Below are 13499 nucleotides of genomic sequence, written 5' to 3' on the forward strand. Positions count from 1 at the left end.
ATACTAGTATTTTCAACACAATTTTAGCCCAGGAGTAGGCAAGTATGTTGAATGGTCATTGGTCTTTAAAACTATGATTTAATAGTAGATTATATTTAGTTATTATTTTAATTTTTTTGAGACAGGATTTCTTTGTGTAGCCCTGGCTGTCATGGAATTAGCTCTGCAGAGCAGGCTGGCCTTGAATTCACAGAAATCTGCCTGTCTCTGCCTCCTGAATGTTGGGATTAAAGGCGTGTGCTACCACTGTTTGGCAGATTGTATTTATTTTTATTTTATTTATGTGTGTGTGTGTGTGTGTGTGTGTGTGTGAGAGAGAGAGAGAGAGAGAGAGAGAGACAGAGAGAGAGAGAGAGAGAGAGAGAGAGAGACAGAGACAGAGATAGAGAATGTGCCACATGTGTGTGAGTGCTGAGGAGACCAGAAAGGGTGTTGGATCCCTGGAGCAGGACTTACAGAAGGTTGTGAGCCACCTCAAGAGGGTGCTGGAAACCAAACTGGAGTCCTCTGCAAGAGCAACAAGTGTTCTTAACCAGTGTGCCACCTCTTCAGCCTCACTGGTTTTATTAATATTATTTTTTTGGACAATTTAATCAGCTTATATCTTTTCTCTTATTGAAAGTCTACTAATGCCAGTGGATGACCCAAAGATATGGCTTAGTTCATTGGTAGATCTATGGTAGAGGACTGTTTTGTATGGGGCTCTGACCATATTCTTGTCTCTTGATTAGTGCCCATCTTAAAAGTCACAGTAAGGGGACTGGATAGATGACTCACTGATTAAGAGGCAGTACTACTCTTGCGGAGAACCTGAACTTGGTTCCCATCACCACAGTAGGTGGCTGGAAACGGACTGTAACTCCAGCTCTAGGTGATCTGACATGCCGTTCTTGCCCCATGAGTACCTGCACATAATTTAAAGTAAATATTTTTAAAACGGTCTTAGGAAGAATTTATTTCCTTATCTATTCTTGGACTGAAAAAACAAAACAACTTAAAATATAGGTATTATTACCAAGGTCCTATCTGAATACCAGGCATAAGAATTTTAGTGAAATCCGGACAGTTTAAGTTGACTCAGTTGTAATCTGTTTCTCATTGACTTTGCAAATGCAGTCTTTGGGGCCCAGGGGAGCTTTTTGGGTCAACAACAACGCAGCATCCAAATGCCTCTGTGTGTGAAGCTTATGACATCATTCAGCAGTTTCCTTTTCTCTTTCCAGTTCTGTCAGGAGGACCGCTGCCTCAGGGACACGAGTTTGAACTCTATGAAGTTAGATTTCACTGGGGAAGAGAAAACCAGCGTGGCTCTGAGCACACGGTTAATTTCAAAGCTTTTCCCATGGAGGTAAGAGTAATAATCTTGTAAGGATATCATTACTTAGTAAAGAATTCAGCAAGTTACTGAAAATGCTTGTTTTAAAAGTAGATGTGTAACTCTTGAATTTTATGTTTGTGCTAAGAGTGCCGAGTAAATGTCAGCTTGGGGCAGCTAATGAGGCCACCTGCCTACTTTTTGGGTCCAGAGTGCACAGGGGCGTAGGCCCCAGAGCAATCAGCACTCATGCGTCTTCAGGCCATAGAGAGCACACATGCATATGCACACACATATCTGAAGTGTTCCCTACAGCAATTCTTTCTTTATGAATTCATATACATTCTTCAATACCCACTTGAAGTATTATGTCTCCTTTTGTATTTTGTCTGGGTTCCGTGCCTAGGTCGAATTCATCATCCCCTGTCTAATCTCCCAGTGGACTGGATAGTTCCCTGTCTTGCGCTCATCCCATGGATTGACGCATGCTGAGTCCACTGACTTCTTTAGCTGTGGTATTTTGAGGACAAGGTCTCCTATTCATTCCAATGGTGATTCTTGTCACGTACCTACTGCCAGGCTCATCATAAAGGTTCATGAGTTGATGAGATGTCCTTGTTGGTGCAGGACTTGTTTGTATTTCTTTCCATAAGAAGTCTCACTTCTCCCCAAGAAGCAGATGTTCACTGGGATCTAAGAGCCTTCACCCCCTCCCTCCCTCCCTCCCTCCCTCCCTCCCTCCCTCCCTCCTTCCCTCCCTCCCTCCCTCCCTCCCTTCCTCCCTCCTCTCCTCCTTCCCTTGCCTGTTGTTTTAGTTAATTTCTAAGGCCTTACACATTAACTATATCAGACCTCAGCTTCACCTCCATGTAGAATCATGTAGACAACCATCTAGTGGACTTTCTGACTTGGATACCTGGCAGATATTGCAGAGTAAAGATCATCTAACACCTTTTGAAGAAGAACTATTTTGAGATTTGCGGCAATACTAGGTTTCTTTCTCTGTCATCCACACTGTGGATGTGCATCTTATTAGGTATGAACTCACTCCTGGCCAGATGCCATCTGCAGATCTGCCTCCATGATTTGAAATCACTGCTGTATAACTATATACGCCATATGTGAACTGGACAGGATGACACTGGAATGTTTTTCAGCATTGTCTCAATAATTACTTAAAAATCCCCTCAGAAGCTCAAAATATCCATTCCATTCAAAACAAACTCAAGCTTTAAAAGTGCAATATGAAGCGCTTCAAGGGTGGAGGGAAAACCTGAATGGTGTGTGTTGAAGAGAGTATGATTCCAGCCTCAGGAGTTCAGGAAAAGAAGATGGCCTCAGGTTTCTGTGGAGGAGGGTTATTCCGAGTACCTCCTTTCCCTTTGCTTTTTTTCCCCCTCCAAGGCATGGAGACATCCTCTCATTTCTACTGCTTTAAAAAACATTTCATATTACCTCAGGCTCCTGTCCTGTCCTGAGCATACCTGAGAAAGAAGAGTGTGTTCTGTACAACACCAAGAGGAAGGAAGATATCATGTCTAGCAGAGGGAGACAGGGGAGGTCAGAGGGGAGGACAGAGCAAGCCTTGCCCTCCTGTTCGGGTCTGAAAGTCCATGTCAACACTTTGTTGTTTAGTCAGTCTCCAAAGGCAGAGGTGCTTGGGGAGACACATGTATCCTCAAACTGCAGGAGGATTCTGTGGCTCTGCTTTGTACACAGTTCACAGCCTTGGGGAGTTTCATTATATTTTGGGGTCAGCAGTCTGTGCCCTTTCTGGGCAGTCAGATAGAATTTCCTGAACTAGTGTTGATGTAGGTTTAGCCACTTGGTGGTGTTTTAACTGCTATATCCCATTAAGCACAGGAAATGGTTTATTCTGAGTGAAGATTAAATTCTGGCAGTGAGGCTTTGCTTCTGTAGAGATGTTTATATTTGGGATAATGGAATTACTGACTTGATTTTTTCCAATGTCATTAAGGAGTGATATCTGTATTCTTTGTTATCCTAGATTATCTTGATGCAATTCCAGGGAAAATACTTCCATCAGTCATCTGTCATTTGCTTGGACTGTGTTCTATTGGTGTGTGTGTGCTGTGGCTACACAGAATTTAGAGGAAGAGTGCTTCACCATAGCTCTTAAAAATAAAGGATATAGGGCCTAGAGAGGTGGCTCTGTGCTTAAAGGCACCCACTAATCTCACAGAGGACCCAAGTTCGGTTCCCGAGCACCCATGTCAGATGGCTTTCAACTACTTGTAAGTCTAGCTCTTCCCTCTTCTGACTTCTTTTATGCACGCACGCACTCACGCACACACGCACGCACACAACGCACACACACACACACAATTAAGAGAAAAATAACAGCCGGGCGGTGGTGGCGCACGCCTTTAATCCCAGCACTTGGGAGGCAGAGCCAGGTGGATCTCCGTGAGTTCGAGGCCAGCCTGGGCTACCAAGTGAGTTCCAGGAAAGGCGCAAAGCTACACAGAGAAACCCTGTCTCGAAAAACCAAAAAAAAAAAAAAAAAAAAAAAAAAAAAAAAAAGAGAGAAAAATAACAATCTTAAAATAAAATAAAGGCTATGGATAAGGAGCCGGCTTTTAAGGAGACGGCTCTCCTGGTGTGGTGGCAGAGAGTATGCCACGTGGGAGAACATTCCAGAGTCTGGGATGAGATGGCAAATGAGTGATTGCTTAGATAACTCTATACCGATCTCCAGTCCTGAGCAGACATTAAGAACACCTCAAATGTGAAGATACAGCCAGCAGGATGGAGGAAGGTGAGGGACCAGGTATCCTTTCAAACACAGGATAGTCTTCACCTTCTTCCCCTGAGGACACAATGATCTTCTCTTCTCCCTCTTCCCTTTCCTCTCCTCTTTTATCTTGCCTTTTCTTCCTCTGTCTTCCCCTCCTTCCTTTCTTCTTCTCTCCTTCCCTTTTCTCTCTTTCTCTTTCCCTTTCTTTTTTATTTTTTGTGGTTCCAGGTATGGAACGCAGGCTCTGCGTCCTAAACTAGTGCTTGACCACCGAGCTACATCCCAGCCCTTGTGTATATGTTAAGACTAACGTCAGAATCACATATTTATGAGTTTTTTTTTCAAATTGGAATACAGTTTTAAATCATGTTTAAATTTTTTTCCCTGAATATTCAGTCTAGTGACATAACAGTAGCACACATGACTACATGCACCTTTGTGTGTGTGTGTGTGTGTGTGTGTGTGTGTGTGTGTGTGTGTGTGTGTGTGATTACTTCCTGAAGGACAAGGATTCTATTTGGAAAGTTCTCACCCATGCCTATTCCTTAAAGTGTTTTTTTTCCCTGAATTTTTTCTCTAATAGTTTCAGACTTTTAAATCTTATATGTTTTTGATCAATTTGGGGTTGGTATGTGTACACAGTGAGAAATAAGAATTCAGTTTCACCCTTTTCCTGTGGAACCAGCACCTTTTCTTGAAGAAGATGTCATTTCTCCAGTGTGTATTATGGTATCTTTGTCAAAAACCACGCAGCTGTAATTGTATTGGTTTATTTCTCAGCTGACTGTTCTAGTTCATCGATCTACTTATCAGTTTTTGTGCCAATACGAGTTTTGATAATAATACAAGTCTTTAGTATAACTCAACATCAGATGTGAGGAGCACTTCTAGGATTGTTCTTTTTGCCCAGGACTGCCTTGACTATCTAGGATCTTTTGTGCTGCCGACTGTGACGGATAGCTTAGCAATTTGATGGGCATTGCATTGAGTCTGTGAATCTGTAGGACACATTTGGTAGCATAGCCATTTTTACTGTACTAATTTTTCCAGTCAATGAGCATGAGAGATCTTTCTGGCTTCTGGTGTGTTCCTCAGTTTCCCTCTTCATTGTTCTAACATTTTCAATAAAGATGTCTTTCACTTCCTTGGTTAGTTAGGGTTATTCCAGTTTTTTCCCCTCCCTAATTGTGTTTGGGATTGTTGCCCTGATTTGGTTTCTCAGTCTGTCAGTTACTGGTAGGTAGAAAGGGTACTAGTTTTTATGTTGGTTTTGTTTCTTGAAACTTTGCTGAAGGCATTCATCAACTCTACGAATTTGCTGGTGGCTCTTTAGAGTCTCATGTGTAGAACCATACATATTTCCCTTTTATTTCCTCCCATTTTCTTGATCTAGTTAAGACTTGAAACATAGCCCTAGCTAGTGTGGATACTTTGGCCTTCTGTTGACTTAATGGACATGCTTTGAGTTCTTTTTCACTAGTCTGCTTTGGCTGTAGCTTGTCATGAGTGGCTTTATTATATTGATGATGGATGTTCCTTCTATTTCTAGTTTCTTCAGGGATTTTACAATGAAAGGGTAACGAATTTTGTTTCAGCCCTTTTCTGTTTCCATTAGGTTACCATGTGAGTTCCATTTTTTAATTCAACCATGTGATTTATTGCATTTATTGATTTGTATATGCTGAGCCATCCCTGCATTTCTGGAATGAAACCAACTTGATCATGGTCATTGAGTGATCTTCTTTCTGGGTTCTTAAGTTTTCTTTGCAAATATTTTGTTGAGAATTTTTTTCAGAGAGATTGACTTACAATTTTCCTTTTTTGTTGCATCTTCATTCAATTTTGATGTCAGGGTAATACTGGCTCATAAAGAGTTTGGCTTCATTCCTAAATTTCTCTTTTACGCATTAGTTTGAGAAGCACTGAAGTTAGTTCTCCTTTAAATATGTTAGAATTCAGTAGTGAGTCTATCTGGACATTTTATGGTTGAGGTTATTATTATTATTACTGATCAAATCTGATTATTTATTACAGATCTGTATTTAAATTGTTTGATGCACTTTGGTTTAATTTTGCTAGATCATATGTGTGTAAATTTTATTCATTACCTTTAGCTTTCCCAATTTAGTGAAATGTACATTTAAAAATATGATCTGATGCTTTTCTGAATGGCATTGGTGACTGTCATATGGCTCCCTTTCATCTCTAATTTTGTAAATTTGATTTTCCTCTTTCTTTTAGTTAATTTGGCCAAGGCTTTCTCACTATTATTTCTCTTTTCAAAGCTCTTGGTCCTTTTTCATTTTCCATGCTATATCATTAGTTTCTGCCTTGGTCTTAATTATTTCTTTCTACTGATTTTGTGTTTGACTTGTTTTTGTTTCTTCAGTGCTTTAAGGTACAGCACATCATTATTTGGGATTACTTTGTACTTTTAATGGAGTCACTTGTAGCTATTAACTTTCTTTTTAGGATTGTTTTAATTGTATCCCATGGGTTTAGGGGTGTTGTGTTGAATTTTCTTTTAATTCTAGGAATTTTGAAATTTACATCTTGATTTCTTCAATGACCTTTTCAACCTGAAATATATATATATAATGTTATTAGGAGTCAGCCCCACCACTGCTTCAAAAGTTAGCATGATTCCTGACTCTTTTGTTCTTTTTCTGTCTTTTTGAGAAAGGGTTTCTTTGTGTAGTCCTGGTTGTCCTGGAAATCACTCTAAACAAGGCTGGCCTTGAACTCACAGAGACCTGCTTGCCTCTACCACTCAAATGCTAGGATTAAAGGTGTGGGCCACCACTTCTCAGCAATTCTGGATTTTTAACTATAGCTTCTTTACTAAGCAAAGTTGAGAAAGCATGTCATTTGTGTACAGCTTTGCCATTTTGTTAACAGCAGTAGACTAGGGCATCCATATGCACTGGACTTATTTATTCCATTTATATTTAATATTGCTCTACATATATAACTTGCTTATATTTAGGTTCATAGTTTTATGTTTCAGGTGTCAGTGAAAGAACTCTCATAAAGGAATAAAGGTCATAGTTTATTGTAGAGCCAAGTATGAGTGACCATAGCTCAGGAACACAGACTTGGGTTACCTCAAACACCATGTTCCAATGAAGTAGCACTTCATGAAATTTCTGTAGTGAAAGAATGAAGAAAGCCACAAATCTAAAGGAAGACTTGTCAAATAAACTGGCTTGTACATCTCGTAGGTGGGTTACAGTAGGACTGGGTTGGGGCAGTACTGTTAGAGGCCTTTGATGCTCGTTGTCTGACAACATTCTTAGCCTTTTGATTGGTGGAAAACTAGATTTCTGTTAAGTTAATGTATTCCAAAAGTTCTGTATCTATTTGTCAGGATGTTGGGTCTGGCTAGTCACGGGATGTTAGGTGGGTGTCAGAATGGCTCTTTAGACTCTGGAGCTGCAACATTCCAACCCCGTCACTGCAGTTCTGACCAGTCACTCTTTGCAGACGCAGCTGCTTTCCAGGGACTCTCATCCACACAGGCTTTGTGTTCTGGTTCTGTTCCATGGTCCATCCTTTCCTTGCTGCTCTGAGTAGCCTGACAGCACTCTGTCTGATTCTTGGTAAATCATGACCAGTGTTTGCACAGGAAAAGCTACCCTCATAACTGTAGGGGAGACTGCTTAGATTTTATGCTTAGCCAATTAAGAATAAAAATCCGTCAGGAGCCCAGCATGTGGCCAAGTTTTAGTTTTTCTCAGTAAGAATGTCACTTACTTTTTGCCTATCATTTGAGACAGGACCTTTAATTGATGACTGTAGGGAATATATGGTTTCAGAATAAATCACAGAGCTGAACAAATTGGACAAGTTAAATATTTAGTTCTCTGAATTCATCCAGATTTATTGCTACTAGACCATAGCCTTCTGTCCTTCCAGCATACCCTATAGAACTGTCCTTAAATAGAGAGTTTTCCCTTGGTTCTTAAGTCTTATTCCAAAGCTGTCATGATACACAACATTGAATAATTTCAAAAATCCATTCCTCTTGATAATCTGTGGAGTTATTTTTGTCTCTACTATCTTTTATTAAAAATAGTCATTTTAATTACTTTTTGGCATGGGATAGAACATGTTTAATAGTATAATGTCACCATTAAAATTAATGTCAGCATTAAAGTTAGCATTAGTGTGGCAAAAACATAAATAAAAATATAAAAACTTTATAGGAAAATGTGAATGTACAGTTTTATAATTGTGAACCCAGAAGACTGTACTAAGTCTGAGACAAAGATATGTCAAGCATAAGAAAAAGATTTAACCATGTGATAGTCAATAAACTTTATCAAGAGATTTCATGATCAAAGCAAAAGATAAACACAACCTGAAGGAAAACAAGACAGCATGTAACAGATGGCTAATTTTCTTCTTTTATAATGACACAAATAAGTTGGTGAGACACTTGTAACCCATAGTGACAGGCAATAAAAGTCATTTAAAAAGAGTCAGCACAGCATTCAGTTAGCTGCTGCTATCTAAAATACTCTTATTTTAGATACGGGTGATGAAGAAAATGTTCATGTCGAGCAGATGAGGCACCTTAAGCATTGTTGCTGAAAGGTATAAGCTGGTAGACCTTTTAGGAGAGAGCTATGGTAATGGTTATACATTTTTTTTGCAATACTTTACTTACTCTGTGAAAGTTTTATACAGTATATTTTGATCGTACTCACTCCTCCCCTAACTCCTCCCAAATCCTGTTTTTTGTTTTTTGTTTTTTTAATTTCTAAAACATCTTTTATTAGATCAGTCTGTGACTGGCTTTTAGAATTATCTGGATGGTCAATTCTTTTTTATTATTAATTAAGTTTGCTCTTTGATTATTTCATACATGTATATGATGCATTCTAATTATCTTCCCCTCATTCCTTCCTATTCTTATCACCCCACTTATTTCCTATAGATCTCTTTACCATATGTATGACTTCTTGTTTTGTTTTATTATCCATTGAGATTAACCAGGGCCATCTGCATCAGATGGTTTAGAATTGTTCATTGGCTGCTGGGCTCACTAATGGATATGCAGCTGAAGGCAGTGCCTTCCACTTCCCAGAATGTCAGTAGCCAATAGCTTTGCAGTAATGGGTAAGGCCCATTAGGTCCTCCCTCATCCAAGGCTGACCATGGCAAGGCTAATCTTGGGAGAACCTGTGTGGACAACCTCAGACCATGTGGTGAGTTCATATTACAGTTGGCTAGATGACATTTCATAACCCTTCTCCCTATCATTATTCTGGTCCTACATCCTTTCTGCCTCCTCTTTGATATTCCCTGAGCATTAGAGGGGGTACCTTAAGTGTCTTATTTAGGACCAAACCCCACCTGTCACTTAGTTTCAACATCTAGGTCAGTCATGAGTTTCTGCGTTCACCACCATTCTTTTCGAAGAGAGGCTTCTCTCATTAGAACTGAAAGAAGCATTTGTCTCCATTTAACCATAGATATTTAGGAGACAATGTGTGCATTTGACCATGCACCAGTAGTAAGTTCTTCCCTAGGTCTATACCTCCTTATGCATAGGGTTTTGACTAGGTCTGTGGTACTAGGCATGCATGGATCCTGTCCTGTGTGGCAGGTGTCAAATCTAGTCAGTATACTTGGTTACCTCCAGAACAGCTGTGCCTCTGTCACATAGAATGGTTACTTCCTGTCTGGCAGGTTAGTACTATAAATTGTAGGTTCACAGTTGTGTGTAACCACTGATACCTTTTCCCTCCCTCAGGTGCCTGTGTAACACCCGGAACTTTGAAAGCTCGCTAGCCCAGTTCCAACCCGATTTCTCCACCTCCTACAACCTTTCTTCCCCCTTTACTCATTTATTTTTTTCTTTTGAGACAAGGTATATAGCCCAGTCTGACCTTGAACTCAAAATCATCCTGCCTCAGCTGCCTGAGCTCTGAGCTTATAGGTGTGCACCTCTGTAGATGTAATTCTAAACAGTCTTATTGAATAAGAAACACAGAGCCAAATAAAGAGTTAAAAGCCCGAGATCAGAGCAGTAGCCAAGAGCTAAGACCACCTTATCTTACCACTCATTGCTGTCTTTCCCCTGAGATAGAGAGAGAGAGATAGAGATAGAGATAGAGATAGAGATAGAGATAGAGATAGATAGATAGATAGAGATAGAGATAGAGATAGAGATAGATAGATAGAGAGAGAGAGAGAGAGAGAGAGAGAGCTTCTTCCTGTGTCCTGTCTTTTTATTGCCTTTCTGTTCTGCTTTCTCATTGGCTCTAAACCCAACCACATGACTTCCTCATCACTGCCTGTCTATACAGACTTCCAGGTCTCTATGGTTGGTACTGGGATTAAAAGTTCAGGTCACCTTGCTTTGGATGTGTCCTTGACCAGAGACTCTGCCTGCCATGTGATCGGATTAAGGGCATGTGCTACCACCCCCTGACTCCTGCTTATGGCTTACTATGACTTCTGATCTCCAGGCAACTTTATTAACATACTAATAAAATCACATTTCAGCACAAATAAAATATCACCATACACCACCATGGTGGGTTCAGGTTAAGGATTTAAAAAGCTTACTACACTCCTTGTTTCTTTCATTGCACTCCAGATGCAGGAGTGTTGTTGGGGATGGGTACTGATTCTGCACAGACTAGCACTCTGGGCCAGAAAGTCTCTGGTTTAAGAATACCTTTGGTGGCAGGCCAGTGGTGTTGTAGTACAGGCCCTTATCTTTATTTAGGCTGACTTAAGGAGTTGCTCTTGCCTTGTGTACTCTGAGAGGGCAAGTGATGAATGAGCTGCATACCAACTGTTTACAAGACATTGAGTGCGGTAAGAAAGGAGATTCTCATGCAGAGCATGGACCTTTACTTTTCAAGAGTCCTGGCCCTCCTGTCCCTTCTACTCTCAGACATGTGCCAGCTCCATGGATGTCCCTTATTCCTCCCTTTTCCCCAGGGAAGTGGGTGTCTACTGTGAAATATAGCCTTGGTGCAAATGACCTGGTTTTTATAGTCACTGCTTCCAGGTATTTTTTGTATTTCACTGAAAAAAGATATGCTTCTTTTTCACCATTATTTTTTTTTAATTGCTCTGAAGAGATCCCAGGAAGAGCTTACCTGGTTAACAGATAAATTGTGGATGAGTTGTTTTACTTCCAGAAGCTGCTTACACAGAGCTTCAGGTCTGCAAATATTGCCTAGGAGGGTTGATCACTGACTTTTGAGGAAATGTAATATGAAGATTTTATGGCAGAATGTGGTGAGAATTATATACAGAGACTCAATAGTTAAAGCATTGCAGATATAAAAGGTACTTTTGAGTTTAGCTGTCCAAACATCTCTGTAACATACGACAAAGCTCTGAGGGTTTGAAACCAAATATTTGTTGGAAACCTAATATATAGTGTTGATGGAACATGGAGTCTGGTTAAATAGTCCATTTAATGGACAGTTGTTCTCCTAAGGGCTCTTCTGCTTGTGTATCAGATGGACACACAATACATGAGCTATTTTTGATACCTGCCTGTATGCTTTTTTTTTTTTTAAACTCTTTTTGGGGCCTGCCACCCAGCTCCCAAATAAATACATAGAGACTTATTTTTACTTATGAATGCCTGTTGCTGGAGGGCTTCTCTCCAGGTTCCCCAAGCCCCGCAGTCCCACAATCCACTTATAAAATAATCACTCAGACACATATCACTTATAAACTCTATGGCCATGGCAGGCTTCTTGCTAACTGTTCTTTTATCTTAAATTAACCCATTTTTATAAATCTATACCTTGCCACATGGCTGGTGGCTTACCAGCGTCTTCACATGCTGCTTGTCCTGGCGGTGGCTGCAGTGTCTCTCCCCTCAGCCTTCCGCTTCCCAGAATTCTCCTCTCTCCTTATCCCACCTACTTCCTGCCTGGCCACCTACATCCTGCCTGGTCACTGGCCATCAGTGTTTTATTTATATAGAATGATATCCACAGCAAATGCCTGGCCTTAGCTTGGCTTGTTTCTAGCCAGCTTTTCTAACTTAAATTATCCCATTTCTCTTTAACTACATTTTTGCCTCTGGACTTTTACCTTTCTCTATTCTATATATCTTTCTTTCCCTCTTACTCTGTGGATGGCTGGGTGACTGGCCCCAGCATCCTCTTCTTCTCCTTTTCTCACTCCTCACCCTTCTCTAGATTTCTCTTCCTATTTATTCTCTCTGCCTGACAGCCCCGCCTATCCCTCTCCTACCTAGATATTGGCTACTCAGCTCTTTATTAGAGCAATCAGGTGTTTTAAGCAGGCAAAGCAACACAGTTTACAGAGTTAAACAAATGCAACATAAAAAAGTACAACACATCTGTGCATCATTAAACAAATATTCCACAGCATAAACAAATGTAACACATCTTCAGCTAATATTCCACAACACCTGCCCTGTAAAGGGTTGTTGTGTGGGCAGCCATCTCAGATGCAGAGATAGTGGGGAATCCAGAGGCTGTGGCACTTAAAGCAGGCTGTAAAACCAAGATCCACAGTAGACTAGTAACGGTAAGGGCTGTGGTGTTGCCAAGGTAGAACATTTGCTGTGCCCGGAGAATGGTGTACTTAATGGAGAGCCTGGCTCTGCCTACTCTGCCTTTCCTGGATCTGAAGAGGGAGTTGGCTAGGCTTAGGATCAGAGCTTGAAGAAATACCCAAGAATCAATGCCTGCTTCAAGGAGAGTGCTTCCCCCCAAGCCAATTCTTATGAGGAAAATCAACAAGTTTGGGATTTTCCTTGCATATGTAGCTAATACTTTGAACTGAGGTTGCTTTGGGGGAAGAACAGCTGCCATTCAGAGGAATTGAGACTGGTGCTAAGAGAAGCTCTGCAGCCTGAACATTCAGCTTCTCTGATCAGCTTTACTATTTCCAATAAAGTGTTATTATTTTTTCAATGAGAAATAACATCTTGTCTCTGCATATAATAATTATTATTTGGTATCCTGGTATCCCCCAGGGGCTCGCACATTGAGCCGCCTGGCTAAACTGACCGCTGGTCTCTCTAGTGGTCACAGCTGTAGAAACTCCCTCTCATTTCAGCAACAAACAAAAATTTTATGTTTCCTGAATTCTATCAAACACTTGCCTTTTTGTTCCATGAAAACCATGGTCTCTGCTTTGGTCCAGCATATTTACCTTTTCATTTATTTCTGTGTGTGCAGAAACCTGCCAGATTACTGAATAGAAGACAAAGTTATGATGTTGAGCAAACAGAAGTGGTCTCGCGGTTGCACCGCACTGAGGCATCCGCCCTTCCTCCCAATCTGACCTTCTGCTTGGAAGTTTCCTTTGATCTTTCATCTGTAAGCAGTTCCTTCTCCATCCCTGTTTGAAGACACACAGAAAGTTGTTTTGTCAAGCTAAATTTGGAAGAAGCATTTATATTCTGGATGATTT

At 40.6% G+C, this 13499-nt stretch overlaps 1 protein-coding gene across 2 annotated transcripts in view; it reads left to right on the plus strand.

The window, feature by feature from the left end:
- The window catches only part of Ca8 (carbonic anhydrase 8), a 96980-nt gene that overhangs the window by 15672 nt on the left and 67809 nt on the right, over positions 1 to 13499 (plus strand). For both annotated transcript variants that reach the window (XM_037202427.1, XM_028878519.2), the window contains exon 3: positions 1224 to 1348. In XM_037202427.1, the coding sequence (XP_037058322.1) occupies positions 1224 to 1348 (125 nt within the window). The remainder of the gene's footprint in view (positions 1 to 1223; positions 1349 to 13499) is intronic.

The sequence above is a fragment of the Peromyscus leucopus genome, chromosome 2 (assembly GCF_004664715.2).
Source record: "Peromyscus leucopus breed LL Stock chromosome 2, UCI_PerLeu_2.1, whole genome shotgun sequence".
In the NCBI taxonomy this organism is placed as follows: Eukaryota; Metazoa; Chordata; class Mammalia; order Rodentia; family Cricetidae; genus Peromyscus; species Peromyscus leucopus.